General features: G+C 54.9%; 2 protein-coding genes across 8 annotated transcripts in view; one reads left to right on the top strand and one right to left on the bottom strand.

Annotated features, from left to right (window-relative positions):
* The window catches only part of USP36 (ubiquitin specific peptidase 36), a 31044-nt gene extending 13470 nt beyond the window's left edge, over positions 1-17574 (bottom strand). For all 3 annotated transcript variants that reach the window (XM_030296805.1, XM_030296804.1, XM_030296803.1), the window contains exons 1-8: positions 17299-17574; positions 16542-16763; positions 9840-9950; positions 9159-9261; positions 5155-5222; positions 4634-4704; positions 3900-3982; positions 2802-2913 (exon numbers count right to left, since the gene is read on the bottom strand). In XM_030296805.1, the coding sequence (XP_030152665.1) occupies positions 2802-2913; positions 3900-3982; positions 4634-4704; positions 5155-5222; positions 9159-9261; positions 9840-9950; positions 16542-16763; positions 17299-17551 (1023 nt within the window). In that variant the 5' untranslated portion in view covers positions 17552-17574. The remainder of the gene's footprint in view (positions 1-2801; positions 2914-3899; positions 3983-4633; positions 4705-5154; positions 5223-9158; positions 9262-9839; positions 9951-16541; positions 16764-17298) is intronic.
* Positions 1-17990, top strand: part of LOC115501666 — a 36792-nt gene extending 18802 nt beyond the window's left edge. For 4 of the 5 annotated variants that reach the window (XR_003964877.1, XR_003964876.1, XR_003964880.1 and 1 more), the window contains one exon: positions 13036-13797. Coding sequence is in view for 1 of the 5 variants with exons in the window: in XM_030296806.1 (XP_030152666.1) it covers positions 13036-13524 (489 nt within the window). In the remaining 4 variants the exon portion in view is untranslated. Of the gene's footprint in view, positions 1-13035; positions 13798-16312 lie in introns of those variants that run through there. The other variant, XR_003964879.1, reaches the window with a different exon arrangement.
* The last annotated feature ends 5685 nt before the right edge of the window (positions 17991-23675 follow it).

Consider the following 23675-nt stretch of genomic DNA (forward strand, 5'->3'; position numbering starts at 1 on the left):
TTTGACAATTTTCCACTGGGAAGTATTTTCACAAATTATCTCTGAGGGGCACCTGGGTGGCTCAGTTGGTTAAGCATCTGACTCTTGACTTTGGCTCAGGTCATTCTTTTTTTTTTTTTTTTTTTTTTTAAACATTTGCTCATTTTTGAAAGACAGGGCGCAAACGGGGGAGGGCTAGAGACAGAGGGAGACACAGAATCCGAAGCAGGCCCCAGGCCCTGAGGTGTCAGCACAGAGCCTGATGCGGGGCTTGAACCCACGGACCGTGAGATCATGACCTGAGCCGAGGTCGGACGCTTCACCGACTGAGCCACCCAGGCGCCCCCTCCCCCGCCTTTTTTTTGAAACAAGGCTCAGGTCATTCTTACAGTTTGTGGGATCGAGCCCCGTGCTTGATGTTGGGCATGGAGCCTGCTTAAGTCTCTCTCTCCCTGCACCCCTGCCCCGCTCATGCCTCACTCCCTCTCTCTGTCTCTCTCAAAAACAAAATTACCTCTGAATGATAGATTTACCTGCATCTCTGCCTATACACAACAGACGCTTTAAAAATGAAGTATGAGTTACGTAGTGTGAACCACGGAGCAGAGTCTGACAAACGCGTACTGACCCATATTCCTATCGAGACACAGACATCAAGCCGGAAGTCTCGTACCCCGGGAGATACTCCATCTCAAATACTCACTGTTGTGATTTCTGTCACCATCTATCAGCTCTGACTGTTTCAGAGCTTTATAACATTAGAGACCTGGAATATGTACTTTTCTTTTTTAAAGAGAAATTAAAAAAAAAGAAAAGTTTACTTATTTATTTTGAGGGAGAGAGAGGGAGGGGCAGAGACAGAGAAGGGACAGAATCCCAAGCAGGTTCTGAGCTATCAGCCACCAGTGCAGAGCCTGACAAGGGGCTCGGACCATGAGACCGTGACCTGAGCCGAAAATGACAAACTCGGAATCTCAACAAACTCAACACACACTAAACTCACGGGCCCCCATCCAATCCTGCCAGATATGGGCCCCCAGATCAAACAGTTTTCTGATGGAAAACTAGTTCCGGGACATACTAAGGTGAAATATGAGCTCTTCAGGGCAAAACCACAATGATCTCATTTACCGCTAAGTCCCGCCGACTTCCCAGAGCACTGATGGCACGGTAGGACGTAAGCACATTAAGTGTCAGTAAAATGAATGAATGAATGACCAGATCCCCAAACAATTAACTTCAGAAAACCCTTCATAACCTAAGTCTCCTCTTGAAATTCAAAATGCAACACAGCTTATTAATAAAGGCTCTGAGAAGGCCTGTAATTCCAAAGAATTGCTGAACTGCAGCTTGGCAGTTCCCAAACTCAGCTGGGCAGACGCTTTCAAAGTACAATACAGTTGTATGTACAAAATACGGTCTTTTGTAAACACGCAGCACAGACATTGTGCAGAACACAAGTTTGGGAAATGGTGCTCTAAGTCAGCCCCCATCACCGCATCACTGCCAGCAAGGAAACTGAGGCTCAGATAAGTGCCCTCCCCAAACCACATCATCAGCTCTAACCGCTTTTATGACATGACATCTTCTGCTAAAAACGCCATCGTGCAGGGGCACCGGCCTGGCTCAGCTTGGAGAGCACTTGACTCTCGATCTCGGGGTTGTGGGTTCAAGCCCCATGTTGAGCACAGAGATTACTTTAAAAAGTTAATGAAATAAAATAGAGGCTCCCGGGAGGCTCAGTCAGTTAAGCGTCCAGCTCTTGATTTTGGCTCAGGTCATGATTTCAGTTCGTGAGTTTGGGCCCCACCGACAGTGCAGAGCCTGCTTGGGGTTCCCTCTTTTTCCCCCTCTCTCTGGGACTCCCCCACTTGTGAGTGCACATGCTTTCTCACAAGATAAATAAACTTAAAAATAAGTAAAGTAAAATTAAATTAAGTTAAAAAATAAAAGGCTTATGGGGCGCCTGGGTGGCTCGGTCGGTTAAGCATCTGACTCTTAATTTCAGCTCTGATCACAATCTCACGGTTCATGGGTTCGACCCCCGTATCGGGCTCTTCACAGGTGGTGCAAAGCCTGCTTGGGATTCTCTCTCTCTCTGCCCCTCCCCTGCGCTTTCTCTTTCTCAAAAATAAACTATAAGAAAAATTTTTTAAAATAAATGACTTTGATATAATAAAATAAAAAGATAAAAAAATAACAATCACTCGAAGATTCTACAAAAATGCAGGCTCTTAAGCCCTGTCTTCCTGAGACTGTAAGTCACTGGCTCAGGGGCAGAGCCTGGAACCTGCATTCTTTTTTTTTTTTTTAAACGTTTATTTATTATTGAGAGACAGAGAGACACAGAGCGTGAGCAGGGGAAGGGTAGAGACAGGGAGACACAGAATCTGAAGCGGGCTGTAGGCTCTGAGCTGTCAGCACAGAGCCCGACGTGGGGCTTGAACCCAGGAACCGCGAGATCACGACCTGAGCCGAAGTCGGTCACCCAACCGACTGAGCCCCCCAGGCGCCCCATGGAACCTGTATTCTTTAACTTTTTTTTTTTTTTTTAATCTTTATATATTTTTGAGGCAGAGAGACAGTGCGAGCAGGGAAGGGGCAGAGAGAGAGAGAGAGAGGAGACGCAGACTCCGAAGCAGGCTCCAGGCTCCGAGCCATCAGCCCAGGGCCCGACGCGGGGCTCGAACTCACGAACCGTGCGATCATGACCCGAGCCGAAGTCGGACGCCTAACCGACTGAGCCCCCCAGGCGCCCCACGGAACCTGTATTCTTTAAAGGCGGCCGACCGAGCAGACTGGACACCGCAGTGAACACTCACCTTCGTGATCTTTCCCCCACTGAAGTTGGCAAAGCGTTTGAGGGAGAGGGTTAAGACGTTGGACGTTCTGTGGATGGTGAAGCGCTTGCTGGCCGGAACCTTCTTCTTGCATCTGTGAGGGGCGGCAGGTGGAAAAGGTGATCAGTTCGTGCTCTGCGTCCCTAGATCCGAATCCCCGTGACTTAAATGAAGGAACGCTACCACAGGGCCCTGGGGCCGCCGAAGAGCTGGAGACTATAAAGTCTTGAGGAAGCACCTGCCCACACAGGGAAGCAACTCCACACACACAGGAAGGAGCGAGCTGGAGCGGGTGCGGCCCAGTAATGCAGGGCGGGCGGGAAACCACTGAACGTGAAGCCGGAAGACCACGGGATGAGGGGCGAGAAGATGAAGGAAAGCAAACAGCTTTCAGGGCACAGGGAGGCCGATTCGGAGAGGGGAAGGAAGGGCAGGAATAATGAATCTGAAAAGCATCAAGAAAAATATTCTTGGCGGGGGGGGTGGGGATGCCTGGGTGCCCCAGTCGGTTAAACATCCAACTAGGTCACGATCCCGTGGTTTGTGAGTTCGAGCCCCATGTTGGGCTCTGCAATGACAGTGTGGAGCCTGCTTGGGATATATTCTCTCTCTCTTTCTCTCTCAAAGTAAATAAAAAAAGAAAAAGAATCTTCAGCGACTATAGCTTCTGAAGGAGCTAATACAAAGCACAACGCCCACGCAGTAAAATCCACGTGACCCTTAGCAGAACGAGGTCACAGTTACGTCTGCCGGGGCTGATGGAGGCCACAGAAGGCAGCTCGTCCAAGAGGCGGGACGGCAGAGGGCCACGTGGGGTCGCCTTGCCGCTCTGTGTCGCCAAGGGACCTGCTTCCCGGCTGGCGCATCCTAAGTGCGACGCAAACCAACACCAGCTGCAAAACCGTGGCCACTCCATCTGCGTCGTGAAGAGGTTTCAGTCTCAAGATCTATATATCCTCCTCAAGAAATGTGAGTGGCGGTCACTTCTGGGGAGGGGCGGGGATGGCCGCAGGGCCGGGTCAGGCGGCCGGAGGTCCTCGCCGATGGCTCGCTCTCTGCCGTGAGCAAAATGGAACTTACTTTGCACACATATAGGCGTTCTCTCCACTCAGGACATCTGGCTTCACAAAAAGCTCCAGAGCGCGCACGATATTAGCGGCTTGCTGAGAAGGACAAAAACGGGGAAATGAATCAGCAGCAGAAGAAAAAGGCTGACTCGAGAAATGCCAAATGCAAGGTCCTTTTCAGGCTGAGGCAGCAAATCACAACAATCTACTTGCATCCAAACTGGCCTGCCGGCTGCCACCTTCTGACACCCAGGATGTGCTGCAGAGGAGTGGGCCGGGGGTGGGAGGGGAGGTGGGGGTGGGGGTGGGGGTGGAGGCAGACTGTGACCCCGGCCACACAGGTCAGGGCAGCTACCGCACGACTCCCAGGCGCGCTGGCCCCACACCCTGGGCGCAGGTGACCCGGCCCCGGCTGCAGCACCAGAAGGCCGGAGCGAGACGAGGCTGCTCTCCCGAAGGCCCGCCTGCCAGCGGCTCCCTGCCCAAGTCCTGCACGTACCGTGGCTCACCCCTCATGCCTCGGGGCCACAAAGCCACGTTTTATCTTGTTTTAAACGAAAGCAACGCACACAGGGAAAAGGCCAGCAGCCATCGTGCAAAAACGGCGGCCCCTACTTCAAGGCGGTGACGCTCCCGGCATTTCTTTCCCTACCTGCCTGGGTAATTCGCCATCCCTGCTTCCCGGCCCTCCCCCGCCTCCCCGGCCTCCGGCAAACGTGACCCAGCACAGCCGGCCGTGGTCCTTACCCGGATCTCCAGCGCTACGTCCAAGTAGGGGTCGTACGTGTCTGAGACGCTTTTGCACACCGAGCATTTCACTGCAACGGAACAAGTGGCAGTGGGCGGGGGCGGGCGCCCCCAGCGCGCCACCCCCACGTCTCCAACACCCAGCGCTGGGAGAAGCCCTCGGCCGCCGGCCCCTCGAGAACCCGCCCGCGTGCGCCACCAGCCCAGCGATGGCCTCCGTCCCAGACCGTGGCCTCGGCGGGCCCCAGGCCCCAGCGGCAGGGCGGAGGCCGCGTGAGGAGCTCAGGGGCTCAGAAAGAATAACGCCACCCTCGTCTACACGTGCCGGAGGCTCTGCTCCAGACCTCCTCCGGGAACAGTGGGCCCGTCGGCCAAGGGTGCATCTCAGAGGAGACGGGGGCCTCCGAGGCTCGCCCAGGTCCGCCTGCCAGGAAAGGGCCCCACCTGGGCGCGGACTCTCAGCCTTCCCTGATTGACATCCTCCTCCCTGACAAGGGTGTAGAGAAAGCGTCTTCACCTACCTCGCGATCTGAGATAGCCTCCAAAAATCTGATGGACCAGGGTGGTTGCCTGCGTCTGACGATCCAACCTGGAAAGGAGGCCACAGCCTTCAAGGGAATGACAGTTAGCAGCCCCCGCCTGAGTCACCCCGACCCAGCGCGCCGGGGGGAAACCCCACCACACGGCCCGTGACCCCACCACGCGGGCACGCTCACCCTGCCCCTCAGCGGGTCCCCGGCCGCTCCCCACAGCAGCTGCCTCAAGAATCCCCTCCCGACCCCCCACCCTTGACGGGAAATAAGAGGCCGGGGAAACGCGCCTGTGTGCCCACCCGGTCTACGACAGAAGTGCCCCATCCCTCTGGAACCCACCCCCGCCCCTGTCCGACGCCTGGCTGTCCTATGTCCGAGCCTCTTACCTGCTAAGAGGGGGAGTGAGCAGGGACACCCTCCCCCGCGCCCTCTCATGGGTCACGGTCAAATCCCCGGCCCCATTAACCAACCAGGATCCAAGACAACCCTCAGCCTCCCACCGAGCTGCCAAGCGGAGCCACGGGAGCCCTCTCCCCTCCCCTGCACCCCCAGCCCTGCGGATGCCTCCCCCCGCCACCTCTACACACGCCCCACGGCGCCCTGCCCTGGCCCCTTCTCTGCCTCAGCGTGCGGGCGGCCCCGACCCGGGGAGCTCGCTGAGGCGCGCAAGTCTACACCACGGGGACCGACACAAGGGCACGTCTTCACCTTGTAGAGTTAGGAAATGAAAACCAAACACCGCCATGTATCACCACCACCATTCGCCGAAAGGAGGGATGTTTTAACTCCCCGGACCGTGGAGGACATAATCCCAGCACACGCCGGAAGCGTGTGGGAAGCCACATGTGACGACAGCTGTGGAGACCCAGGTGGCCCCAAGCCAGCCAGGAGCCTGTCCCAACAGGGGCAAACCACCGCACGGAACCCGCCGTCTGTCCGGCCTGAGGCAGAGCCAGCTCAAGCTTCACACTAGCCCCAGGCAGGAGAAAACCCAATCACAGAGAGCCAACTCCACGTCTGAAGGGTGGTCTGGAGAAGCCTGAGTCCTAGAGGCAGCTGGGAATCGCCCAGAGTCCCTGCAGGAAGGGGAGCCCGCAGGAGAGCGAGGCTCGGGGCGCCTGCCACCAGAGTGGCTGGGGAGGTGACGGTGGGGAAGGGCGAGCGGAGCACAGGAGAGGACACAGGGTCCTGAGACACACACACGCCACAGGCCGTCCAGCCTGTGGCGCCCAGGACAGAAGGTGCGCTCACGGCACCCTGGATTGAGAACCACAGGAGCCACCAGGTGTAGGAGCTGCGCCCAAGCGGCCCCAGTCCTGCGCGGCACTGTCGGGACAGAGCAGTGAACGAGAGCCACCTCGCCCGGTGGAGACGAGCCCCCAGAAAGCACACACAAGGCAGAAGACAAAATCCCAAGCGGAAGTAAAGATCCGCACACAAGCATTTGGGGAGAGGAAAACCATCGTAAGAAGTTTCAGAACCAAGAACAGAAAAGAGCAAACGGAGAAAGTTAACCGATACGGGGGGAAAAAAACAGGCAATCGGGTGGGAAATGAAGCGGGAATCACGCGGGGCCCGAAGGAGACGAGACTCAAGTGAACTCGGGGGAGGGGCGCGACAAGGCGGGAACGTGTCCGGAGGAGCGGTCGAGGTGAAGAAAGGGCCGCCAGACAGAGGGGGTCCTGCGGGGGAGACCCCGACCAAGGAAGACGTGACAGGGAGGCCTTTAACACGCACCTGCCCTGAGATGGGTGTGGGGCGCCGCCCCGGACCGGGCGGAGATGCCCCGGCGCCCCCACCGGGAGATCCCGCGTCTGGGGGCACGGCGCCCGCCTAAGTGATTGCTGCACGTTTTCAACCCCAGACACTCAGAACTGAGCCGATTCAAAAGTGTGGTTCGGACACCACAGGCCCCGCTGCGTAAGGCGTAAGAAGAAGAAGTCTCCAGAGTCTACCGGTAAGAAGACGTTTCCAGAGTCGATGTCTGCCCACCACGAACGTCACCTCTGGTCACTGCTCGGGTGTCTAGGAAAGCTGACCGACCACGGTCAGCTCTACAAACGTTCCTGTGAAGCCGTCACGCTTGAAAGACCGTGCACCCTTTAAGGCAAGGTCCTTGCAAGGACGAGAGAGAGAGGGACTCGCCTCAGGCAGCCCTGGGCCTATTTAACAGGGGGTAAGACGGAGGCAAAGGTAGGGATGAACGTGGGGGGAGAACACATGAAACTTGAAGTCCCGACAATGTAAGAGATAACTCAACCAAGAGTCAGGCGTGAGAGGAGAGGGAAGGACAGAGGGACGGAGCACAAGAAGCAGTGACAAACCAAAGGGTCCAGAAAAGAGGAGGAAGGCCACCTCCAAGGGTGCACGCAGAGTCGTCACTGGAACAGACGCGGGTTGTCCTAAGCACCAGCCGAAAGTTCACAAGTTACCGAGCAAAGGAAAACCGGAGAGACGGAAACACAGCAGATGTGCTGGGGTAATCGGGGGCTGAACTTGCCCGTGGGAGAAACGGACTTCCAACAAAGGTACGGTGGTTGTATCTGACCACAGCCACACTTCCAAAGCAAAAGCTCCAGGAAATACAAGGAGGCTGGCGCCCGCCCAGAATCAGCACCGAGGAGGGAGAAGCGAGTGCAGACAGGGGACAGCCAGCAGGACTGACGGCACAGGCCTCAAGACGGACGCGCAAAGAGCGACCCCAGCTTCAGACTACACTGTGTCAGGTGCACGGGGACACTCACGAACCCCCACCGTCATGCATCGGGTCAGAACCGGTGCCAGGAAATTCCATGAAGTAGAAACGTTATGCATACTCTCCATTCACAAGTTCAACTGAAAATCTTTAATAAAATCAAAAAGAAAAAAAAAGTCACTTCAAACTAATTCAGCTTACGCCACTCTTCTCTCACTTCGCGAAGACCAGCGACACCTTTCTCACGGACGGGCGCGTGGAAAGCACCCAACTCCCCGCTGTGCAGGTGCCCGGCCACACGCACCTCACCTGACGTCAGACCCGCTCATCTTCCACTTCTGTGCCCCAACCTGGAAGGCTCACCGCCACCTACCTGGCTCTCCAGACCACAAACCTGGACTCCTCCCGCCCACGGGCCCAAACCCCAACCTTACCCATCCCTCCCGCATTCTCCCACCCCTGGAGGGCCTGGGTAACTGGGCTGGCTGGCAGGGTGCGTGTGCGTGCGTGTGTGTGTGTGTGTGTGTGTGTGTGTTGCGGGGGGGGGGGGGGTCAGCTGCTGTCCTAAAACTTCTCAGGTGATTCCGTGCTGAGACCAGGCCTGGGAACCACTGCTGGGGACGTGCTGTACCCACGTGCATGGCAGTGAGGCCACATTGCTTGCCTCCCCTTTGCCCCCATCGGAGCCTTGGGGTGACCCATCCTAGGAGGCCTCCTGCAGGTAAGAGCACAGCGGAATTTCCCTGGGAAGGCTCCCGAGGCGTCCCTGCACTACAGCATGTACTACGTGACCTCGTAGACACCGGCCATCCCTGATGGCAGCTGTGTCACAAAAGGCCAGACGCAGCATAAAGTCGGCGACCCGTCCCATGCTCTCAAATTTAGAATGAAGAAACAGTAACCGTGCAGAAAATAAGCTCAAAAATCCTAAACCTCCTACCCTCGAATGTTCAAGTTCTTTCATAAAGACGTAATTCCTACCCCGCCATCCTCCGTATCAAAATAGTAAGGTGATTTCTAAAGACGGGAAGAGTCCGAGACGACAGCGGACGACCCTCACACAGACCTGCCAGAGCATCCTCCCTGCGGCGAGCTGCGGGCACAGAGCTCCGCCCCCACCGCCCCCTTCGGAGGTGCCCCGGGGGGGGCCCTGCAGTCCGTCATGTGAGCATCAGCAGGTCAAGGACCCGGAAGGCAGGGTCTACAGCGGTAAGCCTGGGGACAGAGGCACGTCTCCCGTCTCCGCGGGAACAGGGGTGAAGCCTCTGAGGAGAGGCGGGTGAAGAGAAGCACCTACTTGGCACAGCCATTCAAACAGGCCTTCTGCATGGCGTCGATGGTGTACCGCAGAAATTCGTGTGCATCCTCCTGGTTCCCAAAGCGGAAATGCCGGGCAATCTCTGCAGACAGACAGAAGCATCAGACTGGCAGGGGAGAGCTCACACCTTCTCCCCCGGTTCCCCGCTGTCCCAAGGGTAAACGGGAAGCACCTGCAAAGCGGCCAGTGAGGAAATCGAGAGCTCTGCGTAAAGCGCGTGTCCCGTCCTCATGGCAGAGGTTTCCCCACCGAGACCTAAGAGCTTAAACGCTCCATGCTTAACAGAAGAGCCAGAGGCCACGAGACACCAGTCACCAAGGATGTGGAATCCACTGGTCAACTACTTTTCCAGGAGCCCACGCACAGCACAGACGATCACAATGACGCCACACACGGCTTTCAGACCCAGGGAAGTCAGTCTGTGTTAAGTGGCTCCTGTGATGTTCACAAGAACCCCTCCCCCCGCCCGGCCCGAACCTCCACATGCTTCAGGGTGGAGGGCAGCGCGCACCCCCACGCGAAGCCCTCCCTGCTGACCCCAGCGCCACCACCTGCACCCGAGTGCTCTTCTGGGAAGTCTTAGACTGTCGCCTCGTTCCTGATTCCTCCCCGCACCCCCTCCTCCGACCTCCTCAGCGCCCACCGCAGACGAACTCTTACTTTTCAGGTCTCGGATGAAGGAGACGGGCTTGATGGCGTTGCCGCTGTTGGCGAAGGCCTGCACAATGTGGTTCTGCATGACGCACAGCATGCAGAAGCTGCCTTGGTGACCTGCAGGGCGAGGCGGTCACCGTGAGGGGGGAGCTCCCGAGACGTCTCGCCACACGGCCCAGGGAACGGCTGGGCCACAGGGGTCCCAGATGCCCTGAAGCCAGCCCGCTGTCCACGAAGGAAGCATTTCCTCTGCTGGAGAGCGTGGGGGGTCGTGACCCATCCAAAGTTGTACTTCCAGCACATACCCCACCACCCTGAGCTGGCGCTGTTGACCTGTGTGAGGCCCTTTTCATATTTCCTGGGTGCTACTTACTAAAAGTGGGAAGTCTGACTTTCAAAATGAAGTTTAGAACACGTTTTTCCTAACTTCTAAGCTGGATCACGTGGTCCGTGAACGTTTTAGGCTCCCCCGACAACTCTTAGTTTGCTCCTCAGATGTGGGAACCTCTGCTCTCTTGGTTCTGGAAACTGCCCACCGCCGTCTCAAGGCTTGGCGAGCTTCTTCCGTATAGACCCGGGAGGTTAAGTACAGCCAGGTCGGGGAGCCGTCCGCTCTTACACAGTCCGCGACGATGTGGCTCCGTCTCTGGGGAGCACAGGCAGCACACCATGCAGCCACAGACCGTACATCAACGGGCGGGATGTGTACCTCGGAACTTGACCTACAGAGCAGGCAGCGGGCCAGACTGAGACCACAGGCCACGCTCCGCCAGCCCCTGCTGTGTGTGCAACTATTTGTGGCTGCTCGGCCAGCAGGCCGGACAGTGGTACGTCTTAACCTTTATTTCAAATAACGACATCTTTTAAATGCAGAGAAGTACAAAGCCTATACCATTGAGCGCCAACCAATTTTAGGGGCTCCAGAAGGAAACACTGCCGTGACAGTGACGTCTCCTCCCCTGCACTGCCCACACGCCCTCATCGGAGGTCACCGCGATCCCGAACTAGGTCACAACTGCTCCCGCTTACGTAGTTATCGCGCTAACGCACAAGCGTGTGTACCCACAAACAATAAGCGTGTTTATGCTTAGCCTACATAAACTACGCCATGCAGTGTGAACGGCTCCGCAGTTTTGACGTGGTGTGGTTCCTTCACGTGGGCTGGAGTATCTGACCACAGGAACAGACCACGGTTCACTTACATGCTTCCTGCTGACTCTGTGTCTCTGCTCCCACAAACAGTCCCGCACCTGCTTCCTTGTGTGCAACCTTCTCTAACGCATACGCCCACGACGGACTTCTGGGTCCCGGGGCAGGCGCGTCTTCAATTCTGCAGGATACCTACTGTTCCACATACCCTATGTTACTTCTCAAACAGGCCCAGCTTGTACCACAAACCAATCAATCAAACACTCCTCCTTACCCAGTTACTTAGGCCCGTCTCAGAATCGATACTGAAACGGCACGCGGCCTGCTCACCACACGCACATAAGAACTCTAGTATTGAAAAACAGAAAAGAACTTGCATCAGCAAAGACGTGCAGAAACTGGAAACCCTGTGCACTGTTGCTGAGGACGTGCAACGGCGCAGGGGCTGTGAAAACAAACAGTATGGCGCCTCCTGGAGGAATTAAAAATGGAATTCCCGTGGGAACCAGCCATTCCACTCCAGGGTGCCCACCCAAGAGGACGGGGAACGGGGTCTCGAGCGGGTATTCGCACACCACCGTTCACAGCGTTATTCACGAGCGCTAAAGCACAGAAGCCAAGTGTCCATCAACAAGGGAATGGATAATGACGTGTGGTGCAGATGGATACCGGAACGGTGTTCGGCTTGGACCAGAAAAGCAGACCCTGACACCTGCTACGGCGGGGACGAACCTTGGGGACGAGACGCTGGTGTAGTTGGCCAGACACGAGAGGCCCAACGCCATCGGACTCTACTTGTGCGAGGGAGCCGGAGCAGGCCAGTTCACAGAGACAGAGGCAGGATGGGGGGCGCCGGGGGGAGGGGAGGGGGACGTGGACTCTGTCGTCATGGGCAGAGTTTCAACTTGGGACGATGGGGTTCTGGAGCCGGATGGGTGGCCGCACGGTAACGTGAATGCACCTCGTGCCGCTCAGCCGTGCGCTCAGAGCGGTAAGTCTGGGGGCGCCTGGCGCTCAGTCGGTGGAGGGTGCGACTCTTGATCTCGGGGTCATGAGTCTGAGCTCCATGTGGGGGGTGGAAAAAAAATACCAAAATCGGTTTTCTGGCTAGATCCCGGTGCCGAAGCGGTCCAGCCAGCGTGCAGCAGTTCTGGCGATACTTTTCAGGATCCTTGAGGATCTCCAAACAGCACATACTCGCGGAGTAAGAGACGACAGCCCAAGCCCACGCGGGGTCACTCAGACAGCCAGTGGGGTACAGGGAAAAATACTAAAACTTCCCTTAATACTTTTACTCCAAAAAACCTTAGACACTGAGGCTCACCAACACTCGGCAGAATGACCCAGAGCGACGCGGGCGCCCTCCCAGGAGAGGGAACCTGAGGGAAGGGGGGCGATCCACCGCCGACAGGGCCGATCCCGGTGGCTCCCACCTCACACCCTCGCTCCCATGCGCCAGGTGTCATGGATGGGCTGCAGGGACTCATGGGTGTTTCCTACGTCCCTCCATCAGTCCTAATAAGGTGGACGACGGGTGCCGCAGAGAAAGCAGAAACGAAGGGCAGCGGTGCAGGGAAGGACAGAACGGAACTAGGGCAGAGTAGGGTCATCCCGACCACCACCACGAGATAAAAGCAAAGAAAGCCTAGTCTGGTCATACTGGAAGTCCACCCGAAACAACCCTAATGACACCGAGGTCGCTACCGGAAATAGGGACTCAAAACCAGCTACGCTTCCAGCGTGCACAGTGCCTCAGTATTTTAACTGCAGCAGCCACAGAGCCATTCCGATTCCAAGACGTTACAAAATGCTAGTTTCCACCGCGTGGCCATCTTTCACGAAATGACAAAAAAGAACACAGCCGATATCCCCGAACACGTCACACAACCCAAACCTCTTACCCTACCGCTGCCCCTCTCTCGCTCCCATCTCCCTGCCCCAGGTCTAGCCTGATTTCCTATTTTCCTTGCGTACCAACTAAAAAAATCATGGTTCTTTTTTAGCCTTCTCCCACGCGCGTGTACCTAAATACCGTATCGTCTTGCTTTTTCAGCTTTATAAACAGCAATTCACGCCGTACGCGGTCTTCTGGGACTTTTTCTTCACTCTGCCTTGTGGCCTTCGGATTCACTCGCGGAGCGGGTCACTCGCGCTCCTGCACCACCGGGGGCCGCTCCGCCCCAGGCCCACCCGTGACTCCGGGATCCGTTCTGTTCACGGGCACCTGAGCTGCTGGCAGCCGTGTTTACACAGGTGTCGTGACACGCGTGTCCCGGAGCTTTCCTGCAGAACTGCTGGCCGGGAGAGTATCTGGAAGAGGCCGGAGCAGACGAGCGTCAGAGGCTCTCGCTCACCTCCGTGCTGCCTGACGTTCAGTGTCGTCAGGCTTCTGAATCTTCGCCCATCACAGAGCTGGGCCGTGGTACCGGTCCCGGTTGTGCTGGCGTTTCCCTGGTTCCGAGCGAGGCTGACCATCTCTCCCTGTCCTTCTGACCGCGAGCCTTCCTCTTCTGTAAAATGCTGGTTCATAATCTTCACTTAGTTTTGTGTAGGTTGTCCATCCCTTATTGGTCTGCATTCTTTCCACATTCTCAGCAGTGATCCTCTGCTGGCGACACGTCCCAGGTTCTGCCTCTGGTTCGCAGCTGCCCGTTTGCCTTTTGATTTCCTTCAAGTGCTTTTTGTGAACCAAAGTTGCTACTTTTAATGCATTTGAATTCGTCATTTGTGGTAGTTAATGCTGAGTCTTGTTTAAGAAATCTCCTATCCCAGGGGCGCCTGGGTGGCTCGGTCGGTTAAGCGTCCGACTTCAGCTCAGGTCACGATCCCACGGTCCGTGAGTTCGAGCCCCGCGTCGGGCTCTGGGCTGATGGCTCAGAGCCTGGAGCCGGCTCAGAGCCTGGAGCCTGCGTCCGATTCTGTGTCCCTCTCTCTCTGCCCTTCCCCCGTTCATGCTCTGTCTCTCTCTGTCTCAAAAATAAATAAACGTTAAAAAAAAAAAAAAAAATCTCCTATCCTGGGGCCCCCCGGAGGGGCTCAGGCAATTAAGCGTCTTTGACTCAGGTCATGATCTCGCAGTCTGTTGAGTTCCAGCCCCGCGTCGGGCTCTGTGTGGACAGCTCGGAGCCCGGAGCCTGCTTCGGAAACCGTGTCTCCCTCTCTCTCTGCCCCTCCCCTGCTCATGCTCTGTCTCTCAATAATAAGAAATAAACAGAAAAAAAAAAAAAAAGAAAGAAAGAAAGAAAGAAAGAAAGAAAGAAAGAAAGAAAGAAAGAAAAAAAAAAGAAAAAGAAATCTCCCCTCCTAAGGTAGAAAGATAGTTGCCAACATTTGCTATCAGAGTGTGATGTTTGCTTCTGATAATAAATTTTGAACGCATCTTTTGCGCACGGCTACGCTGTGAAATGGGGGTCCTATGTCACTCTTCCCAGATGTAAGCCTGAGTTCTTTCAAAGTTCCATTTGTTTAAAACGCGAGACACGTGGAAGATCGGTATGTAGGTAACACACTTCCAGATACGTGCAGGTCTGTTTCTGGCTCTGCTCCACCGCACCGCTCAGTCTGTCCCTCCCTGACCCAATACTCTCGACACGTTAGTTTCTCTACGTGACAAGACTTCCTAGCTGGTAGGGCATCTCTCTCCCTATAGCCTCCTTCAGAAGCGTCCTGGTGATACTGAGTCCTTTGCTTTGCTTTTTCGTATACATTCTAGAATCAGCCAGAGTTACGTTAACGAATCTACGTTAATCTGGGGAGAACCAACATTTTTATAACAGCGAGGCTTCCTTCTGAAGGCAGCTATCTTCGTGTATGTAGGTTCTTGTGTAACGTCCTTCAGTGACAGATCTCTTGGTAAATTTAAGTCTAGACACTTTATCATTTTTGTTGCTATTACAAACTTTTTTCATAGTAGCAACTTTTTTTTAAAACTCGTTTGGTGCAGAGAAATTCAACTAACTTTTCGTACACTGACCTATTTAGTTACATTGCCAAATTTCTGATTTATAGTTTCTTTCGCTTTTCAATGCAGGAAATGTTTCTTTCTTTTCTTCCTTCCTTTCTTTTTTTTTAAGGAACGTTATTTTCAAGTTAACAATGGTGTGTTCTCTCCTTTCTCCCCCCATGTCACCACTCTGGCTGAGACGGACACATCTTCAACACAAGGGGTGACAGGGACCCTTATTTCACGCTGTGTTTTGAAGAGTATATGCTTCCAATATTTTCCTATTGAGAACTTTGGAGGGTTTTTTGTTTGTTTTTGTTTTTTCGTGTTTGGTAGATAACCATTTATCAAGATAAGGAAACTCCTTCCTATTGCTGCTTTACTAAAAGCTCATCATCAATTTCTTTTTTGGACATCTATTTGCAGGTGACCATTCCCTTTTCATCTGCTGATACAATAATTAAGGAAGCAAAATTAGCAGTCACTTACACGGCACTAAACTGTGGCCCAAGTACCATTCTGAGCATTTCCCGTGATTCATTCAAACTTCCCAACAACACCATCAGGATCATGGCATTTAACAGTCACACTTGGGAGATTTTCAAATTTTAGAACATCCTTGCAGGGCTATGATGAACACAAACTGCTCACAGTGTTTAAAAGACTATGGAGTTTGGGGGCGCCTGGGTGGCTCAGTCGGTTGAGCGTATGACTGCGGCTCAGGTCATGATCTCACAGTTGGTGAGTTTGAGCCCCACGTCGGGCTCTGTGCTGACAACTCGGAGCCTGGAGCCTGTTTCCGATTCTGTGTCTCCCTCTCTCTGCCCCTCCCCCACTCATGCTCTGTCTCTCTCTGTCTCAGAAATAAACAAACATTAAAAAAAAAAAAAAAAGACTGGAGTTTGGTAGTAGTTTGTCTAGAAGTTTCTTAACTACATTCGTGAATAAGATGGGGCTGTAATTTTTCTTATGTTGTACTCGTTTAATTTCATTCCCCAAGTTATTAGAACCTCATAGAACGAGCTGGGGGGTTTTTCTCTCCTTCTCTATTCTCTGGAAGAGTTTGTGAAGCATTGCAACGAACTGTTTCTCAAAATTTTCATGAAGCTCACCCATAAGTCATCTCAGCCTGGTATTTTCTTCATGGGAAGATCTAATCCACCCTTGTAATTTCTTTATTAGTTACAAGGCTTTTAAAACTTTCTACTTGCTTCAGTTTTGGTAAGTTACGTTTTATTTCATCCCTCTTTTACCCATTTTAAATTTCTACTTGGGGGCATGTTTTAATAATGCTCATAAAACGCTGACTGGTACGATAACGGATGTATAAAGTCGTTGCATATACATAGTTTGGATGTATTTTTTGAAAACCCCTCTCTCCGTTTAGGTACTCCTTTTTACAAGAGTTCGGGACCAATGCTCTACCTGAGACTGGCTTCCACGGCCCGTCCTGCTGCGGGCACACGACAAATTTAGGTTTTGTCAGTTACTACGTCACGAACGTCACTCTGAAATCTGACCCGGGCTGAGGGCTGGCAGGCCGTGAGCACGTGGGTTTGTCTCCGCGGGACACCATCCGGTCCCCCACGACCCCCAGGCCGCCCCCTCCCACTCACAGTTGCGAGCATGCTCCTTGGAGAGCAGGTAGTTGGCCAGAGGCGGGGTGTAGGTCAAGCACTGTACGGTCGAGTTCAAGAAGCAGGTGTTGCCGAGGTTGTGGAGCCCCGCTCCCACGCGGTAAACCCGCTCCCACTTTAGAGACAGCCGCTCGGTGGGGAAGAGCACTTTCTGTGGGGCGGGGACACCGTCCCCACAGCTCTCGTACGCGTGCTCGCTGCCTGTGAGAGAAGGGACGAGGGAAGAAAAAAGGGCCTGAGTCCACGCACAGATGGACCACAAGAGGCACACTCGGCCTGCACGTGGCCAAAACACGGCGTCAGAGGCTAACTGGTGTTCCCGCCCACCGGGAGTTACTAGAAAGCCCGGGAGAAAACCCGGTCATCCCACGGTCCTCGCAGACTGCACAGGTCTGGAATTCGAGGAGCCCCCCACGGATGGGAAGGCAAGACTCAGAGAACGAACGACTAGAGGGGCCAGGCCCCCGCATGCTGAGGCCCAGCCCGCTCCTCTCGTTTCCAAGCCCCGCTTTTGATGAAACGCACACGAGTTCCAAGGCCTCTCTAAGGTCACGGATCTCTTTCTGACCAACCCCGTGTCATTACTTCTACGACTAAGAGCCACCGACCCCACTGAAACCTCCCAACTCTCTGACCACATCTCTATTTTTGTTCCTCCCACTCGGCCAACGCTCCGTCCATCCGCGTGGTCAACACACATCGAGACCCCTCCTGCCGGCCCACCGTGCATCTGTACCCTGTCTCCTGGCCTGAGGCTCATCTCCACTCCTGTGGCGACCGGCTCCCTCCGTTTTAGGGTTCAGCAAGACATATTTGCTCTTTAAGGACTCCAGCTGATAGGAGAAACTCTTGCTGGCTGGCTCGAACTCAATCTTCTGTAGAAGGACTTTCTTGGCAGAGGAGGCCAGGAGCTTCCCCAGCTCTCCATCGTCAGCTGAGTCCTTGCGGCCGGGTTTCAGGGCTTCCTTCAACTTATCGACTATTGGCATGGTGCATCACCGTGGGGACAAGAAGGGACACAGAGCGACGAGTACCCAGGTCCCAGGAACAAAGCATCACTTCTCTGCAATCCCCTCTTTGGTCTTTACGGATGCTAGCCACCACACAAGCTTCTCTGGATCGGCTGCCAACCCTACAAAGGAAGTGTGAAACATGGAAATGTGTCACCAACCGCTTGGACGGAGCGGAGGCCGTGCTTCTCTCAGAAAGACCAGGTGCTTCCACAAACACACGGTGACGGCACCAGCGCCAGGCGAACTGTGCAACGTGCATTTGCTCCACACGGGACCGCGCGCCTCCGGCCGGGCACACCTGCCTTCAAAAGGTGACCTCGTGGTCCTAATGTGTGCTCACAAACAGGGAAACGCTAACTCTCACAGGACACCCTGGTTGCACACACAAATCCATGTAATAAAAGAAGTAAATGGGGCAACTGGGGGTGCTCAGTCAGTTGAGCGTCTGACTTCGGCTCAGGTCATGATCTCGCGGTTCGTGGGTTGGAGCCCCGCGTCGGGCTCCGTGCTGACAGCTCGGAGCCCGGAGCCTGCTTCCGATTCTGTGTCTCCCTGTCTCTCTGTCCCTCTCTTATTCATGCTCTGCCTCTGTCTCTCAGAGATAGAGAAATAAACGTTAAAAAAATTAAAAAAAAAGAAAACATGACTTCAGAGGCACCTGGGTGGGTCAGTCAGTTAAGCGTCCGACTTGGGCTCAGGTCACGATCTCGCGGTTCGTATGTCCAAGCCCCACATTGGACTCTGTGCTGGCAGCTCAGAGCCTACTTGGGATTCTCTCTCTGCTCCTCCCCCTCTCATGCTGTCTCTGTCTCCCTCAAAATAAATAAATACACTTTTCAAAAGATGAAATAAATAAAATCTTTGAAAAAACAAAATTTCTGCAAACAAACCCAGAAACTTAAGGGGCGCCTGGGTGACTCAGTCGATTGAGCGTCCGACTTCGGCTCAGATCATGATCTCACGGTTCAAGGGTTCAAGCCCCGCGTGGGGCTCTGTGCTGACAGCTCAGAGCCTGGAGCCCGCTTGGGATTCTGTCTCTCTCTCTCTGTCCCTCCCCCACTTGTGCTCTGTATCTCTATCTCGCAAAAATAAATAAACGTAAAAAAAAAAAAACTTTTTTTTTTTTTTTGCGGGAGTGCATACAGGCACACGTGCGCGTGAGCAGGGGAGGGCCAGAGAAAAGGAAAGGAAGAATCCCTAGCAGGTTCCAGACTCAGCGCAGAGCCTGACACAGGTCTCGAGCCCACAACCGTCAGATCATGACCTTGGGCTGAAATCAAGAGTGGGATGCTTAACCAACTGAGCCACCCAGGCACCCTGGAACTTATCTTTAAAAGACCAAGCATAGGGGCGCCTGGGCGGCGCAGTCGGTTGAGCGTCTGACTTCAGCCAGGCCACGATCTCGCCGTCTGTGAGTTCGAGCCCCGTGTCGGGCTCTGGGCTGATGGCTCAGAGCCTGGAGCCTGTTTCCGATTCTGTGTCTCCCTCTCTCTCTGCCCCTCCCCCGTTCATGCTCTGTCTCTCTCTGTCCCAAAAATAAATAAAAACGTTGAAAAAAAAAATTAAAAAAAAAAAAAAAAAAAAAAAAAAGACCAAGCACAAATTCTTTGATTTGAGGAAACAAAAGAACCTTTCCTGAGAGTTGTTATCTAAGTGTTCCCACCACCTGAACAAGCTGACAACTCGGAGAAATGAGAAGATGCACAGAAACCTCTGCTGCCTCACCTGGGACGTCTGAACTTGGGCGTGCTGCTGTTGCAGCATGGGGTCAGGTTCTGGGCCAGAGTGGGCAGGTGCGGTGCGCGACCCTCAGATGCCCGAGCTCCTCGCCTTTGGCTTGGTAAATCACCAAAGCTGCGGGTCTGTCGTTCAGAATCTGTGGGGTGAACAGAGCACCATGTGAGGCACGGTCCCCTCGGTCCCACTGCATGGACACAGAGCAGGGAGGCCGCCAATCTCCCTGGGAGGCCGACGATCTCCCTGGAAGAGTCGGTGTTAAGGCTGAAGGAGTGTCGACTGCTGGATTTAGGAAGATTCTGGAGAAGAACTGAACGCACCAGCTACAAACTCTGCAATGTGCACACTAGGGAAGCACTGCCCTCTGCCCTGCGTCCTAACCTTCAAACCAGGGACAAGTCCAGGGGCCAAAAATCTCCAGGGGGCTCTGGTCCAAAATGCTTTCCAGAAAGTGAGACGTAATAATCACCTCCAACTTCCACGTTTCATAGACCAGAATAAAGAAAAAAAAAATTGAAGGAGCAAAGAGAATCGCCACATTTTCACTTTGCTAAGTGCAGATTTCTTGTCCTTGCCATCCACAATCACTATGATTACATAAAATTAAGGTACTGAAAATTTTTTTGCGGTGAAAACGTTCGAGTGTATACAACGTGGGGGCGCCTGGGTGGCTCAGGCGGTTAAGCGTCTGACTTTGGCTCAGGTCATGATCTCACAGCTCGGGAGTTCGAGCCCCGCATCAGGTTCTCTGTCAGCAGACTTCACTTTGGATCCTCTGTCCTCCTCTCTCTCTGCCCCTCCACTGCTCTGTCTCTCAAAAATAAACATACATTTTTTTTCCTTCTAAATATATGCAATGTGGAGAAATCAACATAGGGACCACCACGTTCCCTGTATTCATATCAGCAGTTACTATGTGGGCCCAATCCATATTCCTCTCCCGTCCCCACCTTACCGACAGCAAATTTCAGATACATTGTATTTCATATCCATAAATAAAAGCATACCCACACCAAAATAAAGAGGGAGCGTAATAAACATGATCTCAGAAGAAAAGCCAATGTGGAAACTGAAGATCCCGGTCTTACAAAAATCGCCCCATAATATCCCTGTTTTAATCAAGACTCATACCTCACTGTGCACAGGTGAGGGCATAGACAGACATGGGCCCAAGGGCAAATGTTGGGGGACCAAACAGCGAGGGGACGAACAGAACTCGGGAGATACAACCCGATTTATTTCAAGAGAAGTAATTTCAAGAACCCCTATCCCACCGCCCACTCCTCACTGCGGAAGTCGGAGGTTTTTGAACAAACGTCATTTTTCAACTTCTGACAAAGATCGACCTCTGTGTCACCGATGCCGTCCAAAATATCAATAACCAAAAAGTCATTTCCCTCTGAGGTGCAGGAACCCAGAGAAAAACGTCCTTGCAATCACCAGCAAGCCCTCTGATGTGTGCATCTGACAACCTGCTCTTCCAGAGTCGGGAAGGATGCTCCCTCCATTCCGAGTCGCTGATGGTCCAGAGCAGCTCGGGCTCCTGGGTGCCCAGTCCCACCTCGGAGAGCAGCAGGACACAGCTGCCTCATATTCCCTCTCCCTCCGCCCTGTAAATTCACTTTTCCAGGATGAAATGCACTCAAGACTCACAGGGTCAACCACGTGCCGGTGGGGGAGGAGCCCCGGCCTCCCTGGGGCACCTTCACAGGGGGCCTCCGGGCTCTTCTGCAGAGGCGAGCGGAGCCTCCCTCTCTTTGGAGGCCGGATTCTCGGCAATCGCTTACAGAGAGCAGGCTGGACGCTTTCCTCTCTCATCGGTCTCGGTTTTAGAATGCTACTCGGTCTGGCTCCTATAACCCCAGGGGAGACTCGACACTACCCACTAAAACGGGTATTTTAACCACCCTCCTCCCGCCTTGTCCTCACCCGCTCGCATCCACCTTGACCATGACCCTGAGGAAGGTTACCTTCTCCGGGGGTAAGTCTTTCCCACGTTTTTCACTAAAAGGAAAAAAATGAGATTGCAGCACTGTTGCCAAACGGAACAGGCTCCTCCAGATTTTGACTTAAGCCATTTCAGAGAGTCTGGTTTCTGCATAAATGATGCTTCCGTGGGTAACGACCCTGTCCACGACCGACACAGGCAGTTGCCTCCTCCGACCCCCCGGAGCTCCTGGCTGGGGCAGGCTCTCCCCTCCATCACAGGTCAGGGTTCCCCGGGAACAGCAAAGAGGAAGCCTCCCGGACCCTTCCTGTGGAGCCCCCAGAACCCCGCGCGGACGACGCGCCCCTGACCCTCCCCGGGGTCCCCGAAGCCCCTCGCCCCTGACCCTCCCCGTGGACTGCAGAACCCTCTCGGACCGCGCGCCCCTGACCCTCCCCATGGACCCCGGAGCCCCTCGCGGGCCGCGCACCCATGACCCTCCCCGTGGACCCCCGAGGCCCTCGCGGAACGCGCGCTCCTGGCCCTTCCCGTGAACCCCCGAGCCCCTCACGGACAGAGCAGCCCCGAACTGGCCAACCGAATAGCCCTGGGCCCTCCCTACGGGTCCCTGAGCCCCTCGAGAACGAGTACCCACATGTCCCCTGTGCGCACCCCCCCCCCCCCCCGCCAGGGCGCACCTTCCCGCACCCCAGGCCCCGCGGAAGCCCTCCACCCGGCCGGACGCGCAGCCTTCTCTCGGCCCGCGCGCGGCCGCCACCCGGCCCCAGCCTACCCGGCCCTCGGTGGGCCCGGCTTCAGGCCCGCGGCGCTGGCGTCTGCTCCGCCCGGGCCCTGCACACGCACCATCCGGGCCTCGGGCGCCTCACACACGTGTCACCGCGACGCTTAAAGGCGCCGCGACTCGAGGCCAGCGCTGCCGGACTCGAAACGTCGTGGCTGCTTTAAGAGCAGCAGGCCCGCTCCCTGGGCCCGCCCACAGTCGCTCTACGCAGCCTATACGTCATCCCCTCATCCCGCGGCCCCGCCCCCTACGCGATGACGCAAGCACGCAGAGTCGGAGACGCCCCGCCCCCTGGGTCGGAGCCGGGCGAGTTCCCGGAGAGCACGTGAGGCGTCCGCTTCCGGGTCCTTAACGCGCAACGCACCTGGCGCCGTCTCAGACCGGGGGCGGCCTCAGTCCCGCGCCCAGTGCCCGGCGCGGGTGGTGCTGATGTCGCGGGGTGTCGGCCTCGCTGTCCAGGGCCTTTAGTGACCGAGACCCGGACCGGGCGCGATGAGGGCAGCAGGCCCGGAAAAGCCAGGGAGGGCCGAGCAAAGAGCTGCTGGGATGACTGTGGGGAGAGGTGGCGGTTGACCTCTGAAATGTCCGGGGGGGACCGTGTGCAATTCCCTGGCCCCACTCCCGACCTCCAAACGCATCATCCTGGGACGACTGCGTTCAGCTCTTGGTTGAATGCTTGCAAATACGCATTGCTTCTGCGGTATTTTAAAACATCCTTTTCACCAGACCGACTCCTCGCGTGAACGGGCAGGGGGGAGAACGAGCGGCACTCTGACACTGACGAGGGCAGCGGGTGGGAATAAACGACCCAAAATCACAACCTTGCGCTCAGAGCCTTGTCTGCCTGCTCTTTCTTGGCAGGGAAGTCTGCGGCGGGTTGGGTGAGCTCCTGGGGGAACCTCCTAGAGCTAGTCTCCGTGCCCACGCTGCACCCCGACAGTCCTTGGGGCCGGGATTGGAGATGGACCCACAACAGGTGTCACTGGGACAAAATTCACCCTGTAGTTGTTATGTGGATGCTGGTGTCCTGAAAAAGCAAACAAGCAGAAACAAAACCGTAGGGGCCTGGGCCTGGGAGAACCCTCAGGAGCTTCAGATTGAGATCTGTTCCTGTGGTGAGAGCATCCTGTGCCCCGAGACAGTGATTCAAACCAAGACAGTTCTCACTATGGTGTCGCCTGATCCCATGTGTAAGCGGGTGATTAGAAGTGTGGGGGCAGGTCCCAAGGGCTGGCAACCGACAGGGGAAGGAGGAGACTAGGCTTTTATCCCAGCGCTGCCCTAATTCGAGGGTTGCTTTGGACAGTGAACTAACCTGTATTTCCTCATCTGGGGAATAAAGACAATCTCCGGCAGATCTGTAGCGCTTAACAAAACTGAACACCTTTGCTTCCATCGCTGAACTGATATTATGTGTCAGAGACCTAGCTGGTCTGTCGCCTTGCCTACATTCTATGCTTTAAGCCTCCCCCGCAACCCTATAAAAAGATACTGTTCCCATTTTACAGATTAAAAAAAAAAAAAAAACTGAGCACGCGCACCATCTCTGCAAAGAGGTGATGTGAGGGTTTCAACCCAGGTGTTCCCGGCTCCAGGTTCACACCATTAGCTCAGGGCCTCAGAGAGACCCCGAA

The sequence above is a fragment of the Lynx canadensis genome, chromosome E1, assembly GCF_007474595.2.
Source record: "Lynx canadensis isolate LIC74 chromosome E1, mLynCan4.pri.v2, whole genome shotgun sequence".
NCBI lineage: Eukaryota > Metazoa > Chordata > Mammalia > Carnivora > Felidae > Lynx > Lynx canadensis.